This window comes from Leuciscus leuciscus, assembly GCF_965113295.1.
Source record: "Leuciscus leuciscus genome assembly, chromosome: 14".
Taxonomy (NCBI): Eukaryota; Metazoa; Chordata; class Actinopteri; order Cypriniformes; family Leuciscidae; genus Leuciscus; species Leuciscus leuciscus.
In genome coordinates, this window is record NC_138738.1 from 17,107,194 (window position 1) to 17,124,066 (window position 16,873).

General features: G+C 38.0%; 1 protein-coding gene across 1 annotated transcript; it reads left to right on the forward strand.

Moving 5' to 3' along the window:
- The first annotated feature begins 2,155 nt into the window (after positions 1 to 2,155).
- Positions 2,156 to 3,414, forward strand: cldn33b (claudin 33b). The gene has a single exon (XM_082189704.1). The coding sequence runs from the start codon at positions 2,425 to 2,427 to the stop codon at positions 3,088 to 3,090; it is 666 nt and encodes a 221-aa protein (XP_082045830.1). The 5' UTR covers positions 2,156 to 2,424; the 3' UTR covers positions 3,091 to 3,414.
- The last annotated feature ends 13,459 nt before the right edge of the window (positions 3,415 to 16,873 follow it).

Sequence of the window (16,873 nt, forward strand, 5' to 3'; positions counted from 1 at the left end):
TGCTTGCATGTCATAGAGACATAAAACATGGATAACATCTAGAAGAATATTTACAAAAGGAAAATTACAACTATACACTGCGGCAACTATAGTTGCTTGCTGGCTTCATCGATCAAACCTCTGTGTATTTATTAGAAACGCCTTGCTCACTCCTTATCACACTATTTCCTGTAGGATAAAATAAATCAAAATGTTGTTTTTCTACTCCTCATCCGTTTCCATTCCTCATCACACTACTTCCATTTGAATATTTTAAAAAGGTAAGTAACAAACTGGTGCACTTGTATGCTGTAGTTCAAACTAATTTAATGTCATTAAAAATATAAATACTATTATGTGGAACAATATATAAAATATCAGGAAGAGAGAGAGAGAAAAGACACGAGGCCAATGAAATACATTTATTTCCAGAAGTGGCTTTAGAGCTCAATTTCTTAATTATAATAATTATATATAATAACCTCAACATCCCTTATCAACTTCTACAGGGATTTAAAGGAATAGATCACATAAAAACAGCAATTTTGTCATAATTAATGTCTCTTGAATCGTTCCACAAAAGAAGTGTAGAAGAATGTTGATGCTACTCTTTTTCATAAGTGAATAGTGACCATGTTCGATTCCAAAAATCATATTGGTTTGGAATGATATTAATGAGAGTAAATGATGAAAGAGTTTTAATTTTTCATGCTGAACTTCTCCTTAACAATGAAAGTATTTTTATTTATTTTTTTTTGCACAACTAACTGTAATCAAAATCTTTTTCAGACAAGGTCTGAGATGTGTGTGTGTTAATTATGTGTTTGTTGAGAGCCAATTATGTGTTTGTGGAGAGCCACTGTTTCACGTCACAGATTTGTTCTTCAGCCACTGCCATACGTGGCATTCTGTACGTGCAATGAACACTTCTATCTCAAGCCAGATCAAATGAGACAGCCTCACACCTCAGGTCACATTCTCATTTCCTTTTTTTTTTTCTTTTTTTTTTTTTTGTGATCAACTTTTTATTGTCTTTAGAAAGAGCATCCATTCAAACAAACAGACAGGGAAGGGGAGCAACAGACATATCATCCATAATGTAACAATATGAAAGAGTGAGAATAAAAAATTAAAAAACCACCTTATATAGGCTAGTCATTCCTTTATATAGTCCAATATGTTGGAAGAAAAACATTGCCATGCATCAATGGTAGTAGGTTTAGCCTTGTTAATTCGTGCTGTTGTACATTCACAAGTCACTATTTTATGTAAGCTATGAATCCAATATGTTTTTTCACACATGTGCGGAGTAAACCAGTTCTGTATTATTGTCTTCTTTGCAGCTGTAAACCCAGCAAACAACATTCTCTTTTGCAGTGCACTTATACAGAGATCAGAATCATAATTGAGAAGACATAAACAACATGGATTAGACATATAATCAATTTGTAGTAAAGAGACATTCTCATTTCCTTTTTTGTTTTTATGCACAGCAAGATAATACTTTGATGCACATGAGTATCAATGACATCAGTGATATTGCACAAAACTTAATTGCCCTTAAAATTGTAATTTTTGTTAGTAACCATGATGATGAATCTAATCAAAACATGAAGGCTATATGTTTAAAAAATATATTTAAAAAAACTAATTATTTCAGACCCCACTGTATAAATCAAAATGTTACATTTTTCCAATAAAAATTATATAAATAAATAACCATGCAGAAGTTGAAGTCGGCAGGGATCAAAGATCCCTTGTTAGGTACACTGCATATTTGCTGTGGGTCAAAGAATGGACTGCCAGGCACTTAGCGGAGCTTATCTCTCACCCATTCATTTCTTAAAAAACTCCATAAACAGTGAAAACTTTCCTCCCTTTATAAACCTTTCTCTTTTCCTCATGGCAACCCCCTACGGCAAAGTGCTGTTGCCGATAGCAGGGAAATCAAATGAAAAGATACAAACAAAATCTAATGGGGTATAATAAAATCAAAACAGTTTGTCCCTTGAAAATGACAACAATCCAGATTTTAATGGCATCCTGTCTACAGTTTAATGGCATCCCGTGTGGCCTTTGGTCTCCTACTGCCAGATTGGGGTCTGAATAAAAAGATCTCTCCCTCCCTCTCTCTCTCTCTCTCTCTCTCTCTCTCTCTCTCTCTCTCTCTGAAAAGGATCCTAGAGGGCAGGGCCTAAAGTTTGAGTGCCCTCTCTCCCCATGTGTACACCTCCTCTACTTCCTATGCTCAGATGATGAGTGCCTCTTACTGAAGACTGACGGACTGTGAAGAACCTGCCAGCAGAACTGTACAATATCAGGATCCAAGGTGCTTTTGTTCTTCTCATACTCTTCATTCCTCTCTCATTTCTCTCACCGAGAAGAGGTTCTTGAGGTTCCGAAGGCCGTTGGACCCCGAGAGGGACACGGTAGTCAGAGGTAACCATGACAAACCCTTGCAATGTGGCTTTGGAAATTCTGGGGATGCTGATTGGGATGGGGGGCTGGTTTTGTTCCCTGGCGGCCACCATTATGCCTCAGTGGATGTCACTTTCTTTTGAGCTATCTTCCTTGTCGAGCCTTGAACAAGGGCTTTGGGAGTCGTGCGTGTTCCACGAGGTGATTGGCACGGAGTGCAGCCCCTATGACACTCTCCTAGGCCTCGATCCCATGTGGATGGTGGCCCGTGTTCTGATGTGCCTGTCGGATGCCACATGTCTTCTCGGACTTCTCCTCGCCATCCCTGCCATGAGTCAGATCAATTGCTGCAAGAGCGAGGAGGGACGACAGACCAAGCGAGGTTTGAAGATCGCGGCTGCCGTGTTTTTATGCATTGCTGGAATGTTGGTGCTCACTCCCATTTCCTACGTCGCTCATCATGTTGTCATGAAGTTCTTCGATGAGAACACACCTCACGTGTTGTCCCGTTCAGAGTTTGGGGACGCACTGTTCATCGGCTGGGCCGCAGCACTTCTCGACATTGTGGCAGGGATCCTGTTATTTACGTCTTGCAGCGACTCAAGACACAGTGAAGCAAATCTGATGTATCACCATCAAAGGCAGGAGATCAGAACTGTCAATGGTTCGAGAAAACGGACTGAGTATGTTTGAGATGATCCGCACTGTCCTGAAATGACTGTTAATGTTGATGGGGCAGGAAAAAAACTTTTATACAGAAAAAAAAAAAAAAACTTTTGAATTGATCTTTAAATAATATTTTTTTTCCCTCTGGAAAATGTTTAAGTTTAATGTATAGATCAATCAAACCAATGAAGCAGGTGAATATTATGTTGCATTAATCTTCGCGTATCTAAGTATACTGTTTAATTATGTCTAATCAGTGAAGTATTAATATTAAAAGGTTGCCAATATGTTTTCAGTTTAATAGACATAGTGATTGAAAAAAAGTGCCAATAATAAAAAAAATTCTTCCCATTTTTTGGAAATGTATTCACAAATATTGTCTTAGATTATTTTAAAAGTATGTCCTCAACCTATTTGTTTAGTTTCAATATTATGCATCTAGTAACGATAACACTTTGGTTCTTATTTCTGCTTGCATTCGTACATGGTACATGGTACTTAATGTCACTTGCAAGTGATTTGTTTGGAGATCAAGTGAACATACCCTGGAATCCAGCTGGTGCTAATCCCAAATATTGTCTGCTTTAGTAAGAAATACAAAAGATTCTGACTGAACTCATAATTTATACATACAATATTTGTATGCACTATATGGGGCAATTATCATTTACATAAAGTGAAGATGATTCAGTAATATTATAAAATATTTTAAACAATGATATTGTTACTTTGAAGTGTACCCTTTTTTGAGATGTAGTTTATTAATATAATTTTGTATTGTAGGCTATTAAATTCAATACATACATATATTGTATATATATTGTCATATATATAATATACAGTATATACATATATATTGTCTATTATTAATACAGCTACATGTTTAATATGTATAATATTGCTAATTTAGAGTAGTCTTTTGAGTTATGAATGAAAATATATATTTTTTTAAACTGTTAAAATTGCCCCTTTTTCTCCCCTAGATTACATTTCGAAATAAATAAATAAATAAAAAATGTAAAAAAAAATTGAATAAACACCAATTGTTTTGGTCTTGAGCATTAGTTTCTAAGCAAGAGTATACAAAAAAGATAAATGGAACAAAATGAGATTGGGTGTTCTGGTGTGTTCAGTCAGGTGAGCTAATGGCAGTAAATGCTTGCTTGAGTGTAATTGTCTGTGATGGTCTCTCTATCAGAATGGAGACTAAGCTGTGTTTAATGAAGGCTCTAATGAGCAGCATGTCCTCTTGAGGAATGCATGCAAACAGTGCCACCTCCTCCTCTCCATCATTACTCTGATTTGAGCAGGTTAGGAGGAGACAGGGAGCTCCTTTCCACTGAAAACTGCAACAGGTACGGCTCCACCCCGGAGAGAGCTTTAACCAAATAATCACATCTTTAAATGGAAATTTCCCCATCTAATGATACTTCATACTACAAGGGGTCAGTGATTTGAGAAATCATTGATTCATTAAAAGGTAGATAAATCCAAGCACAAACACAGGAAAAATTTTTCATTATATATGTGACTTACACTGCTTTAGACATAATATAAATAATATGGTATGGACAAAAAGTTCTCAGACTTGAAGGCGCCACATAGATTGTGCCCTCAACTTCCTCTGATGGATATTGATAGTGAAAATTAAAATGGGCGGTATGTTTACACTTAGATGTTTAGCTATTAACGCTCATTTCCAGCTTCTGGTCGGGAGGGGACCTACCCTGGGCTCCCAGAAAGGGGAAATGGTGACTTCGACTCATTAGGAACAATGTCCTAATGCAGCTCACTGCAAACAATCGAGAGTGAAAGAAGCTGATAAACACATGAAACTAAATTGTAAACATTTGAATATTGTGGGATAAACACCATTCACAAACAAAGTATTTGTTTATATATTTGTATATTATGTGATTTCATAATTTTCCTTTTAATATCTCTTTCTTTAGAGAACAATAAGCAAAACAAAAACAAATGTGCTTGCAGGAAATGCCATCCAAGCAATGTCCGATTCTTTCAGTGAAAAGTAACCACGTCACTCATTAAATAAATAAACATTTTTAAAAATACATCAGCATCATAAATCTTCTGTTAGTTATTTCATTTTTAATTTTTGTTTTGTGTGAAGTTGTCGAAACAGTTAACATCATATTTTTTATCTTTTTCAGTTAAAACTATTCAATCAATCAACAAATTAATCAAAAAATTCTAAACACCTTGTAATGTCATTCTAGGCTTGGAATTTTCTTTAAAATACTACATAAAAGTGCAAAAAACTCAAATAAATCACCCTATCAAACTGGAAAAAGTACCAATTTCAAACAAGGACCCTTGTGTCCACACCGTGGCATTATAAACAGATGACAATCACCTGCACTGGTCAGTAAACATATTGCTGTCAATATACATTCATGAACATCTTAACATAGAGCACAAGCTCAGATAACCTGCTTTTTGCGCAAGCATACTGTATGAAAAGAAAATGTGAAGCAGGTTTAGTATACAGACTTGTAATGAATGTCCTCAAGTAAAATTATACCATCAAGTCCTTAATTATTGGTGTTACTCATCTGAGTTTATACCCTTTACTTAGTTGCTTAGCTATGCAAAACTGCAGATCAGAGCAGCAGAGGGTGAGATGACCTCTTTAGATGAGATACAAGCTGCAGCTCAAGGCCAGATACGACAAAGAAATTACAAGATGAAAGTCTGAAAATGCCAATGGTTTCTCACAGGTAAAAAAAAAAAAAAAAACACTCTGCACCAGCAGTGCTGATCCCGCAACACACCCAGTGTGATCACATGCACACCCACAATCACATAACACCCTGCAGTACACACCCACAATACAACAAAACCGCATATTCATTTACGCTCCCCACCACAGCAACACAGAAATCATACTAATTATGTTTAGTAGGATAAACTGGTTAAGAGGCCTTTAGAAAGGTTTAAGACAGAAAGACACAATTGATGCCAACAAGCTAAATGGTGTTTCATCCGAAGCAAGGCCAGTGCCTCCTCAAAAACTTGGTTTTAGAAAATAATCCATATTACAAAATTACAGGTAAAGTTACAGCGGGAATCCGTGTCTCTCTTGCCTCCCCTGAGCCCATTGATTTTTGAGTCACGTGAGAGGAGGCCACGCCCCCATCACGCTATGATTGGATATAATTGGTTTATGCAATAAATCCCGCCTCTTGTTTTCGTGAGCGCTTGCGACTTGGTCTGAATGGGAAGACTAATTAAAAAGTAAGTAAACATCTGTAACATTTAGTCCACTGGAGACAAGCTTGGAGAACCCATGTGCAGTTTATTGCTAATCCAAAATAAGCAAATACAAAACTACAACTTGACATGACACTATAAACTAAAACATGAACTGAAAAATCATCAACAGTGAGTTGCAACGTCAATACTAAACAAAGACGCATGGCAAACAGGAGGGCTTAAATACACAGACTATAAAATGACTAGACAAGACACACCTGTGAACATAATCACAATTACCCAATGACAACATAGGACATGTGACAAGGGGAGCACATGGCAGGATCACATGACAAAGCCAGGAACAGGACAATTGGAAACCTTCAAGATAAAGGACATGAAACATGACCATGAAACAAAACTCAAAACTAGACGTGACAACAACTCACACACTTACATATCACCGCTTTATCTTATGTCAAAATCAGATGTGAAATGGCCCGAAAAATATGATGACTGTGTTTTTTTTAGTGAGCAATCAGTTTGGTGAAATTAAAGGTACATCTTCGTGTCTGTGACCAGTGTTTACAGAGCTTTGATGACTGATGATCTGAAATAGGTTGACTATTTAAAAGAACAGCTGAACATCAGTTCACAAGTAAAATATATTGTTTACATTTTTACTGCCTTTAGTTATTGTTTTGTAATAAATATAAAAATGCTTAAAAACACTAACTTGATGAGATTTATACTTAAAGGGTTAGTTCACCCAAAAATGAAAATTCTGTCAGTAATTACTCCCCATCATGCTGTTCTAACCCTGTAATATTTTTGATGAAATCTGAGAGCTGGCTCACATGGCTAAGACATCGTTCAAATAGTTTAGGCTTCCTGAGGAGGAGATATGAGCGAGGATGCACAGGTGTATCCTATGCGGAAGCGTTTTATCGACTAAACATGACGCACACATAAATTCTCCTCCCCCTTCACATCGATCACAATCATTTTAGTTTATACTTTACCTTTGCAGTTTATTTAAACCACACATCTCACATATTTCAACAGGGTATCTTGCTTTATTATTATTTATTATGAATTTCTTAGATAACCAAACTAATACAACATAAGGGCAGATCCTTTGAGCGCAGCTGATGATGCTGTGGAGTGATGCTCGAGTGATCAAGAATTCCAATGTGTAAAAAAGATTTCATTCGATTCCTCCATCCTCATTTTCTTTCCTTGCGTCCTTCCCTCACATCCTACAGGGGGTGGAGCTGAGAAGCGATGAAAGGAAACGAGGATGCACAAATAAGAATTGAGAAGCACCCATTTTCTTATGTGTGGGCCTCTGAATGAGTTCATAATGAGCGCCACGACTCATGCGTGAGAACTGAGAAGATGACGCAGATGGGTCTCGATGTAGTGTTTAAAATGGTTCTAAAGTGTGCATTTCCTGGATGTCCGAATCGTGAGAAACCAACGAGAAAACGTAAAAGCGCCTTACCAATGCCGCAAAATGAATGGCTTACCTTTCACACTTTCCCATCAAATGGTCGTGAGCGTCATCTCCTCAGTTCTCGCGCATGAGTCGTGGCGCTCTGGTGAACTTACTCAGAGGCCCACACAGAAGAAAATGAATAGTTGAATAAAGTCAAGTCAAGTCAATTTTAGTTTGTTTTTGCGCACAAAAAGTATTCTAGTCGCTTGATAAACTTAAGGTTGAGCCACTGTGGCTTGGACTATTTTAAAGATGTCTTAACTGTTCTGGGCTGGCAGATTAAATTACCTTGCAGCCTATGAAGGAGCGAGTCAGCTCTTGGATTTCATCAAAAATATCTTAATTTGTGTTCCGAAGATGAACGAAAGTCTTACAGGGTTGGAACAACATGAGGGGGAGTAATTACTGACAGAATATACATTTTGGGGTGAACTATCCCTTTAAAACTATACACTAGCTATACAAATTACACTGTCAGTGTAAAAATACAAAATATAATTGTTTTAAGTGTACAATACATTAAGTGTAACTGGGACATATGAATGGGACATAATAGATAGATAAAATGTCAAAATCGAATCTTTATCTTTGGGCTTGAACATATATATTCATATATATTTTAAATCTTATAAATACATTTATGAAGCATGTTTCCAAACAAATCAATGCACTTCTAAGTGCTTTACAAGAAAGAACAAATGACTGACACTAGGTTTAAAACGAATAATAAATACTTCACCCATATACTCTTTCATGATTATGCTGAACTCTGATATGAGAATGTCGACATGTTCATTGGCCTTCACTTTTGGCTTTACTTTCTTATCACAGTGAGTGTGATAATATGCGAAGTGTTAATGTCACACGTCTCATATGCTGCAAAATCAGAACCGGGTTTTCAGAAAAGACTCTATTGTTTTAATACCTTTCTTCCATCCTTTTGGGGCACAGGCCAAACTAACAAACTGTTGTAAAGGAGGTTTTATACTAAGGTCCAAGAAAGTTTGTTTAACTCCACCAATATTATGCCCCACTCTTGGTCACATGAGAGCAGAAATGTGTTTGTGTTAGTTACCCTCTCTAAGACAATGAGTTCGTCTCAGTATGGAGTCTTGGCTCTTCTCTGTCAGGATGTTTCTTTCACCTCTTTCTCAGAACAATGCACGTCAAATTGCCAATGGCCCTGGGAGTCCATCCTGGAAGACAAATTCTCCGCTGTTCCTAAACCACAATTCTTAACACATATTCTTGTGTATAAATTTTTGAGTGTTTTAGATGGATAAATCATCAAAACTCCTAAAGAGACCTCGACAGACTACTGAACCAACCAAGGTTATTTTAGGTTTGCATTTTTAAACGTTTTTATTTTAATATCATTTTCAAATTTCCTATAAATTTCAGTTTAGTTTTAGTTAGTTTCATTAATGGTTTTGCTATTTGTAGTTTAGTTTTTTATATATTTAGTTTCAGTGTTAGTTTTAGTAATTATAGTTAAGCAGACTTAACAGAACACTTCCAGTTAAAGACATTTAATTTCAGCAAAGTTTAATGTTTGCAGTTTACAGTTAACTCTTGTGCAAATGTCTTAATAATATATATTTTTTTAATTGTTTGAGATTGAACAAAGAACCGAACAAATGCAACTTAAGTAAAAATGTGTAATTCATACTCATTCATATTTAAGATGAAATCTTGTTAAATGTGGCGTATAAGAAAAAGAAAAAAAAGATGCGTATGATTATTATGATTATTCTTTTATGGTTATTTAGGGGCCAAGCACCGAAGGTGCTAGGCACCTATTGTTTTCGTTCGCGTTCTTATTATTATTATTAGGGGCCAAGCACCGAAGGTGCGGAGGCACCTATTGTTTTTGTTCCGGTTCTTATTATTATTAGGGGCCAAGCACCGAAGGTGCGGAGGCACCTATTGTATCTGTTCCCGTTCTTATTATTATTAGGGGCCAAGCACCGAAGGTGCGGGCACCTATTGTTTTCGTTCGCGTTCTTATTATTATTATTCTTCTTCCGCTCTTGGAGTCTATGGCAGCCCATAGAACCGATTGCGGGAAAGTTGTTTTGGTTTGACATTCTGATAGAGGACAGTCCCAACATTAAATACACCAATTTTGGTGTTTCTAAGTCATTCCCTCTAGCGCCACCACCTGTCCAAAATTTCACTTTTATTTTGCTAATAACTTTTGAACCGTAAGGCCAATCAACAAACTTCTTTTTTCCTCTGATTCCTGAGCTCATGACGATTCGATTGCATCCTATGACGTCATTTTCCGTCATTAAAATATGGCCGCCATTTTGAATTACTCTCAAAACCTACTTTTTCGAACTCGTCCTAGACGGTTTGTCCGATTTGCACGAAAATTGAACCAGATCATCTTCAGGCAGTGCTGACAAAAAGTTATTAGAATCTAGTTGATTCGTCAAACCGTTTTCGATAAACGCTCGAACAAATTTTACGTAGCGCTTGCGAAAACAGTCGTAAGGCTGTATCTTCGCAAAGCTTTATCGTATTCAGACCAAACTTGGTATATGTCATCACAAGCATGACCTGAGGCTACATGCTGCGTTTCGGCGCAGCGCCACCTACTGGTCCGGAGATATGAAAAATGGCTATTTTTCCTTATAACTTCTGAACAGTTTGTCCAAAAATCATAAAATTGGTCTCGTTAGATTCAGGGCGACATGCTGAGTCGACTGATATCCAATTTTACCATATCGGCCATTTTGACTGTCGGCCATTTTGAATTTTGTGCTAAAATGCTGTATTTTAAGAACGCATGAACGGATTGTTACGAAACTTGGTATGGGTCATCAGCACGATGTCCTGAAGGAGCCTGAGAAGTTTCGAAACAGCGCCACCTAGTGGTTAATCTTTTTATTCAAATGCTTATAACTTTGGGTGTGGTCGACATATTTTCACGAAACTCATCTAATTAGACTCCTGAATCCTTGCCGAGTCCTACGATACCAAACATGCTAGGTTTCGCCTTACGGTTTGTGTAGCGTTGTGATTTAGCGCTTAAAAAACATTTGGCTATATCTTCGAAACCGCTAGTCTGATCGAGACGAAACCACCGTCAGAAGTTTGGAAACATAGGTCGATAGCTATACGCCAATGCCCAAATGCGAAAATATTGATAGTAAGGGGTAGTAAAATCCAATCAAAGTCATGTGTCAGTCATTTTTTACGTGTTTTTTCATACAAATGTCTATAACTCCGAAGCGAATTGAGATATTTTCACCAAAATTGACACACATATGTATGGGCTCACTCTGAGGACACATAAAAAAAATGGTGTGACTGAGCCTCTTGGTGGCGCTATAATAGAACAAAACATGAAATTCCCATTGACTTCTATACAGTTTTGTGAAATAAAATGCTATACTAAACAAATGCATTGGTGTTATTTAATGAAACTCAGAAAGTGCCTTCAGCACCATTTCCTGAAAGTACCCAACATATTTCAAGACAGCGCCACCTAGTGGTCAAAAGTTATAACAAAACTTCTAAAAATGCTAATAACTTTTGAATAAATCTGCCTATTGAAATGCCACTGGTATTAATAGATTCCTTGGCTCAAGCCGAGAACATAGAAACCAAGTTTTCCTTATTTGGCCTAACTTCCTGTCCGCCATCTTGATTTTCATTCAAAACATACATTTTCGAACTCCTCCTACACCGTTTGTCCGATTTTCACCAAAATCGAATCGTATCATCTCCAGACCGTGCCGACTAAAAGTTATCGATTTCGTCTCGATTGACGAAACCGTTTTCGTATAGCGCAGCAGCAAATTTGAGGCATGATGCTAAAAGCACTATTCAGGCTTTATCTCTGCAATGCCTTGACATATTGACACCAAACTTTGTATGTGTCATTGTCACATCACTCTGACCACATCACATCAGTTTTGTAACTGCGCCACCTATTGGTCGAAAGTGATAATGCATTACATCATATTTTTATTTACTGTTTCTATGAATTTTCAGGCATTTTGCCTAAAATCCTCTTTAATGTCTTTAATTGCTCATTGTTGCAGTTGGTCTGACACTTTCAGCAATGTTGGCATGTCTTGTCATCTGATTGTGCTTGGCCCCGCTAAATGCTGCTTGCAGCTTTAATTATTATTATTATTCTTCTTCCGCCATGGGAGTCTATGGCAGCCCATAGAACCGAGCGCGGGAAAGTTGTTTTGGTTTGACATTCTGATAGAGGACAGTCCCAACATTAAATACACCAATTTTGGTGTTTCTAAGTCATTCCCTCTAGCGCCACCACCTGTCCAAAATTTCACTTTTATTTTGCTAATAACTTTTGAACCGTAAGGCCAATCAGCTAAATTCTTGTTTCCTCTGATTTCTGAGCTCATGGCAATTCGATTGCACCCTATGACGTAATTTTACGTCATTAAAATATGGCCGCCATTTTGAATTTTTCTAAAAACCTACTTTTTCGAACTCGTCCTAGACGGTTTGTCCGATTTGCACGAAAATTGAACCAGATCATCTTCAGGTAGTGCTGACAAAAAGTTATGGAATTCAAATTGATTCGTCAAACCGTTTTCGATAAACGCACGAATACATTTTACGTAGCGCTAGCAAAAACGGTCGTAAGGCCGTATCTCCGCAACGGTTTATCGTATTCAGACCAAACTTGGTACTTGTACTCACAAGCATGACCTGAGGCTACATGCTGTGTTTCGGCGCAGCGCCACCTACTGGTCCGGAGATATGAAAAATGGCTATTTTTGCTTATAACTTCTGAACAGTTTGTCCAAAAATCATAAAATTGGTCTCGTTAGATTCAGGGCAACATGCCGAGTCGACTGATGTCCAATTTGACCATATCGGTCATTTTGGCTGTCGGCCATTTTGAATTTTGTGCTAAAATTCTGTATTTTATGACTGCATGAACGGATTGTTACGAAACGTGGTATGGGTCATCAGCACAATGCCCTGAATGAGCCTGAGAAGTTTCGAAACAGCGCCACCTAGTGGTGAATTTTTTTTTTCAAATGCTTATAACTTTGGGTGTGGTCAACTTATTTTCACGAAACTCATCTTTTTAGACTCCTGAATCGTTGCCGAGTCCTACGATACCAAACATGCTAGGTTTCGCCTTACGGTTTGTGTAGCGTTGTGATTTAGCGCTTAAAAAACATTTGGCTATATCTTTGAAACCGCTAGTCCGATCGAGACGAAACCACCGTCAGAAGTTTGGAAACATAGGTCGATAGCTACATGCCAATGCCCAAATGCGAAAATATTGATGTTTAGGGGTACTAATTTCCAATCAAAGTCATGTGTCAGTCATTTTTTTCGTGTTTTTTCATATAAATGTCTATAACTCCGAAGCGAATTGAGATATTTTCACCAAAATTGACACACATATGTATGGGCTCACTCTGAGGACACGTACAAAAAATTGTGGGACTGAGCCTCTTGGTGGCTCTATAACAGAACAAAACATGAAATTCCCATTGACTTCAATACAGTTTTGTGAAATAAAATGCTATACTGAACAAATGCATTGGTGTAATATTACGAAACTCAGAATGTGCCATCAGCACCATCCCCTGAAGGTACCCAAAATATTTTGAGACAGCGCCACCTAATGGTCAAAAGTGACAATCAATTAAATCATATTTTTAATTACTCTTTCTATGATTTTTCAGCCATTTCGCCTAAAATCCTCTTTAAATGTCTTTAATTGCTCATTGTTGCAGTTGATCTGACACTTTCAGCCATGTCTTGTCGTCTTATTCTGCTTGGCCCCGGTAATGGCTGCTTGCAGCTATATTTATTAGGGGCCAAGCACCGAAGGTGCGGAGGCACCTATTGTATCTGTTCCCGTTCTTATTATTATTATTATTCTTCTTCCGCCATGGGAGTCTATGGCAGCCCATAGAACCGATTGCGGGAAAGTTGTTTTGGTTTGACATTCTGATAGAGGACAGTCCCAACATTAAATACACCAATTTTGGTGTTTCTAAGTCACTCCCTCTAGCGCCACCACCTGTCCAAAGTTTCACTTTTATTATGCTAATAACTTTTGAAGCGTAAGGCCAATCAACAAAATTCTTTTTTCCTCTGATTCCTGAGCTCATTCCGATTCGATTGCACCCTATGACGTCATTTTCCGGCTTATAAATATGGTCGCCATTTTGAATGTGCTGAAAAAGCTACTTTTTCGAACTCGTCCTAGACGGTTTGTCCGATTTGCACGAAAATTGAACCAGATCATCTTCAGGCAGTGCTGACCAAAAGTTATGGAATTCAAATTGATTCGTCAAACCGTTGTCGAATAACGCTCGAACACATTTTACGTAGCGCTTGCGAAAACAGTCGTAGGGCTGTATCTCCGCAACGCTTTATCGGATTCAGACCAAAATTGGTACAGGTCATCACAAGCATGACCTGAGGCTACATGCTGCGTTTCGGCGCAGCGCCACCTACTGGTCCGGAGATATGAAAAAGGGCTATTTTTGCTTATAACTTCTGAACAATTTGTCCAAAAATCATAAAATTGGTCTCGTTAGATTCAGGGCAACATTCCGAGTCGACTGATATCAAATTTTACCATATCGGCCATTTTGACTGTCGGCCATTTTGAATTTTGTGCTAAAATGCTGTATTTTAAGAACGCATGAACGGATTGTTACGAAACTTGGTATGGGTCATCAGCACGATGTTCTGAAGGAGCGTGAGAAGTTTCGAAACAGCGCCACCTAGTGGTGAATTTGTTTTTTCAAATGCTTATAACTTTGGGTGTGGTTGACTTATTTTCACCAAACTCATCTCATTAGACTCCTGAATCCTTGCCGAGTCCAACGATACCAAACATGCTAGGTTTCGCCTCACGGTTTGTGTAGCGTTGTGATTTAGCGCTTAAAAAACATTTGGCTATATCTTCGAAACCGTTTGTCCGATCGAGACGAAACCACCGTCAGAAGTTTGGAAACATAGGTCGATAGCTATACGCCAATGCCCAAATGCGAAAATATTGATGTTTAGGGGTAGTAAATTCCAATCAAAGTCATGTGTCAGTCATTTTTTACGTGTTTTTTCATATAAATGTCTATAACTCTGAAGCGAATTGAGATATTTTCACCAAAATCGACACACATATGTATGGGCTCACTCTGAGGACACATAAAAAAAATTGTGGGACTGAGCCTCTTGGTGGCGCTATAATAGAACAAAACATGAAATTCCCATTGACTTCAATACAGTTTTGTGAAATAAAATGCTATACTGAACATATGCATTGGTGTAATATTACGAAACTCAGAATGTGCCATCAGCACCATCCCCTGAAGGTACCCAAAATATTTTGAGACAGCGCCACCTAATGGTCAAAAGTGACAATCAATTAAATCATATTTTTAATTACTCTTTCTATGATTTTTCAGCCATTTCGCCTAAAATCCTCTTTAAATGTCTTTAATTGCTCATTGTTGCAGTTGATCTGACACTTTCAGCCATGTCTTGTCGTCTTATTCTGCTTGGCCCCGGTAATGGCTGCTTGCAGCTATATTTAGGGGCCAAGCACCGAAGGTGCGGAGGCACCTATTGTATCTGTTCCCGTTCTTATTATTATTCTTCTTCTTCCGCCATGGGAGTCTATGGCAGCCCATAGAACCGATTGCGGGAAAGTTGTTTTGGTTTGACATTCTGATAGAGGACAGTCCCAACATTAAATACACCAATTTTGGTGTTTCTAAGTCACTCCCTCTAGCGCCACCACCTGTCCAAAGTTTCACTTTTATTATGCTAATAACTTTTGAAGCGTAAGGCCAATCAACAAAATTCTTTTTTCCTCTGATTCCTGAGCTCATGCCGATTCGATTGCACCCTATGACGTCATTTTCCGGCTTATAAATATGGTCGCCATTTTGAATGTGCTGAAAAAGCTACTTTTTCGAACTCGTCCTAGACGGTTTGTCCGATTTGCACGAAAATTGAACCAGATCATCTTCAGGCAGTGCTGACCAAAAGTTATGGAATTCAAATTGATTCGTCAAACCGTTTTCGAATAACGCTCGAACACATTTTACGTAGCGCTTGCGAAAACAGTCGTAGGGCTGTATCTCCGCAACGCTTTATCGGATTCAGACCAAAATTGGTACAGGTCATCACAAGCATGACCTGAGGCTACATGCTGCGTTTCGGCGCAGCGCCACCTACTGGTCCGGAGATATGAAAAAGGGCTATTTTTGCTTATAACTTCTGAACAATTTGTCCAAAAATCATAAAATTGGTCTCGTTAGATTCAGGGCAACATGCCGAGTCGACTGATATCAAATTTTACCATATCGGCCATTTTGACTGTCGGCCATTTTGAATTTTGTGCTAAAATGCTGTATTTTAAGAACGCATGAACGGATTGTTACGAAACTTGGTATGGGTCATCAGCACGATGTTCTGAAGGAGCGTGAGAAGTTTCGAAACAGCGCCACCTAGTGGTGATTTTTTTTTTTCAAATGCTTATAACTTTGGGTGTGGTTGACTTATTTTCACCAAACTCATCTCATTAGACTCCTGAATCCTTGCCGAGTCCAACGATACCAAACATGCTAGGTTTCGCCTCACGGTTTGTGTAGCGTTGTGATTTAGCGCTTAAAAAACATTTGGCTATATCTTCGAAACCGTTTGTCCGATCGAGACGAAACCACCGTCAGAAGTTTGGAAACATAGGTCGATAGCTATACGCCAATGCCCAAATGCGAAAATATTGATGTTTAGGGGTAGTAAATTCCAATCAAAGTCATGTGTCAGTCATTTTTTACGTGTTTTTTCATATAAATGTCTATAACTCTGAAGCGAATTGAGATATTTTCACCAAAATCGACACACATATGTATGGGCTCACTCTGAGGACACATAAAAAAAATTGTGGGACTGAGCCTCTTGGTGGCGCTATAATAGAACAAAACATGAAATTCCCATTGACTTCAATACAGTTTTGTGAAATAAAGTGCTATACTGAACAAATGCATTGGTGTAATATTACGAAACTCAGAATGTGCCATCAGCACCATCCCCTGAAGGTACCCAAAATATTTTGAGACAGCGCCACCTAATGGT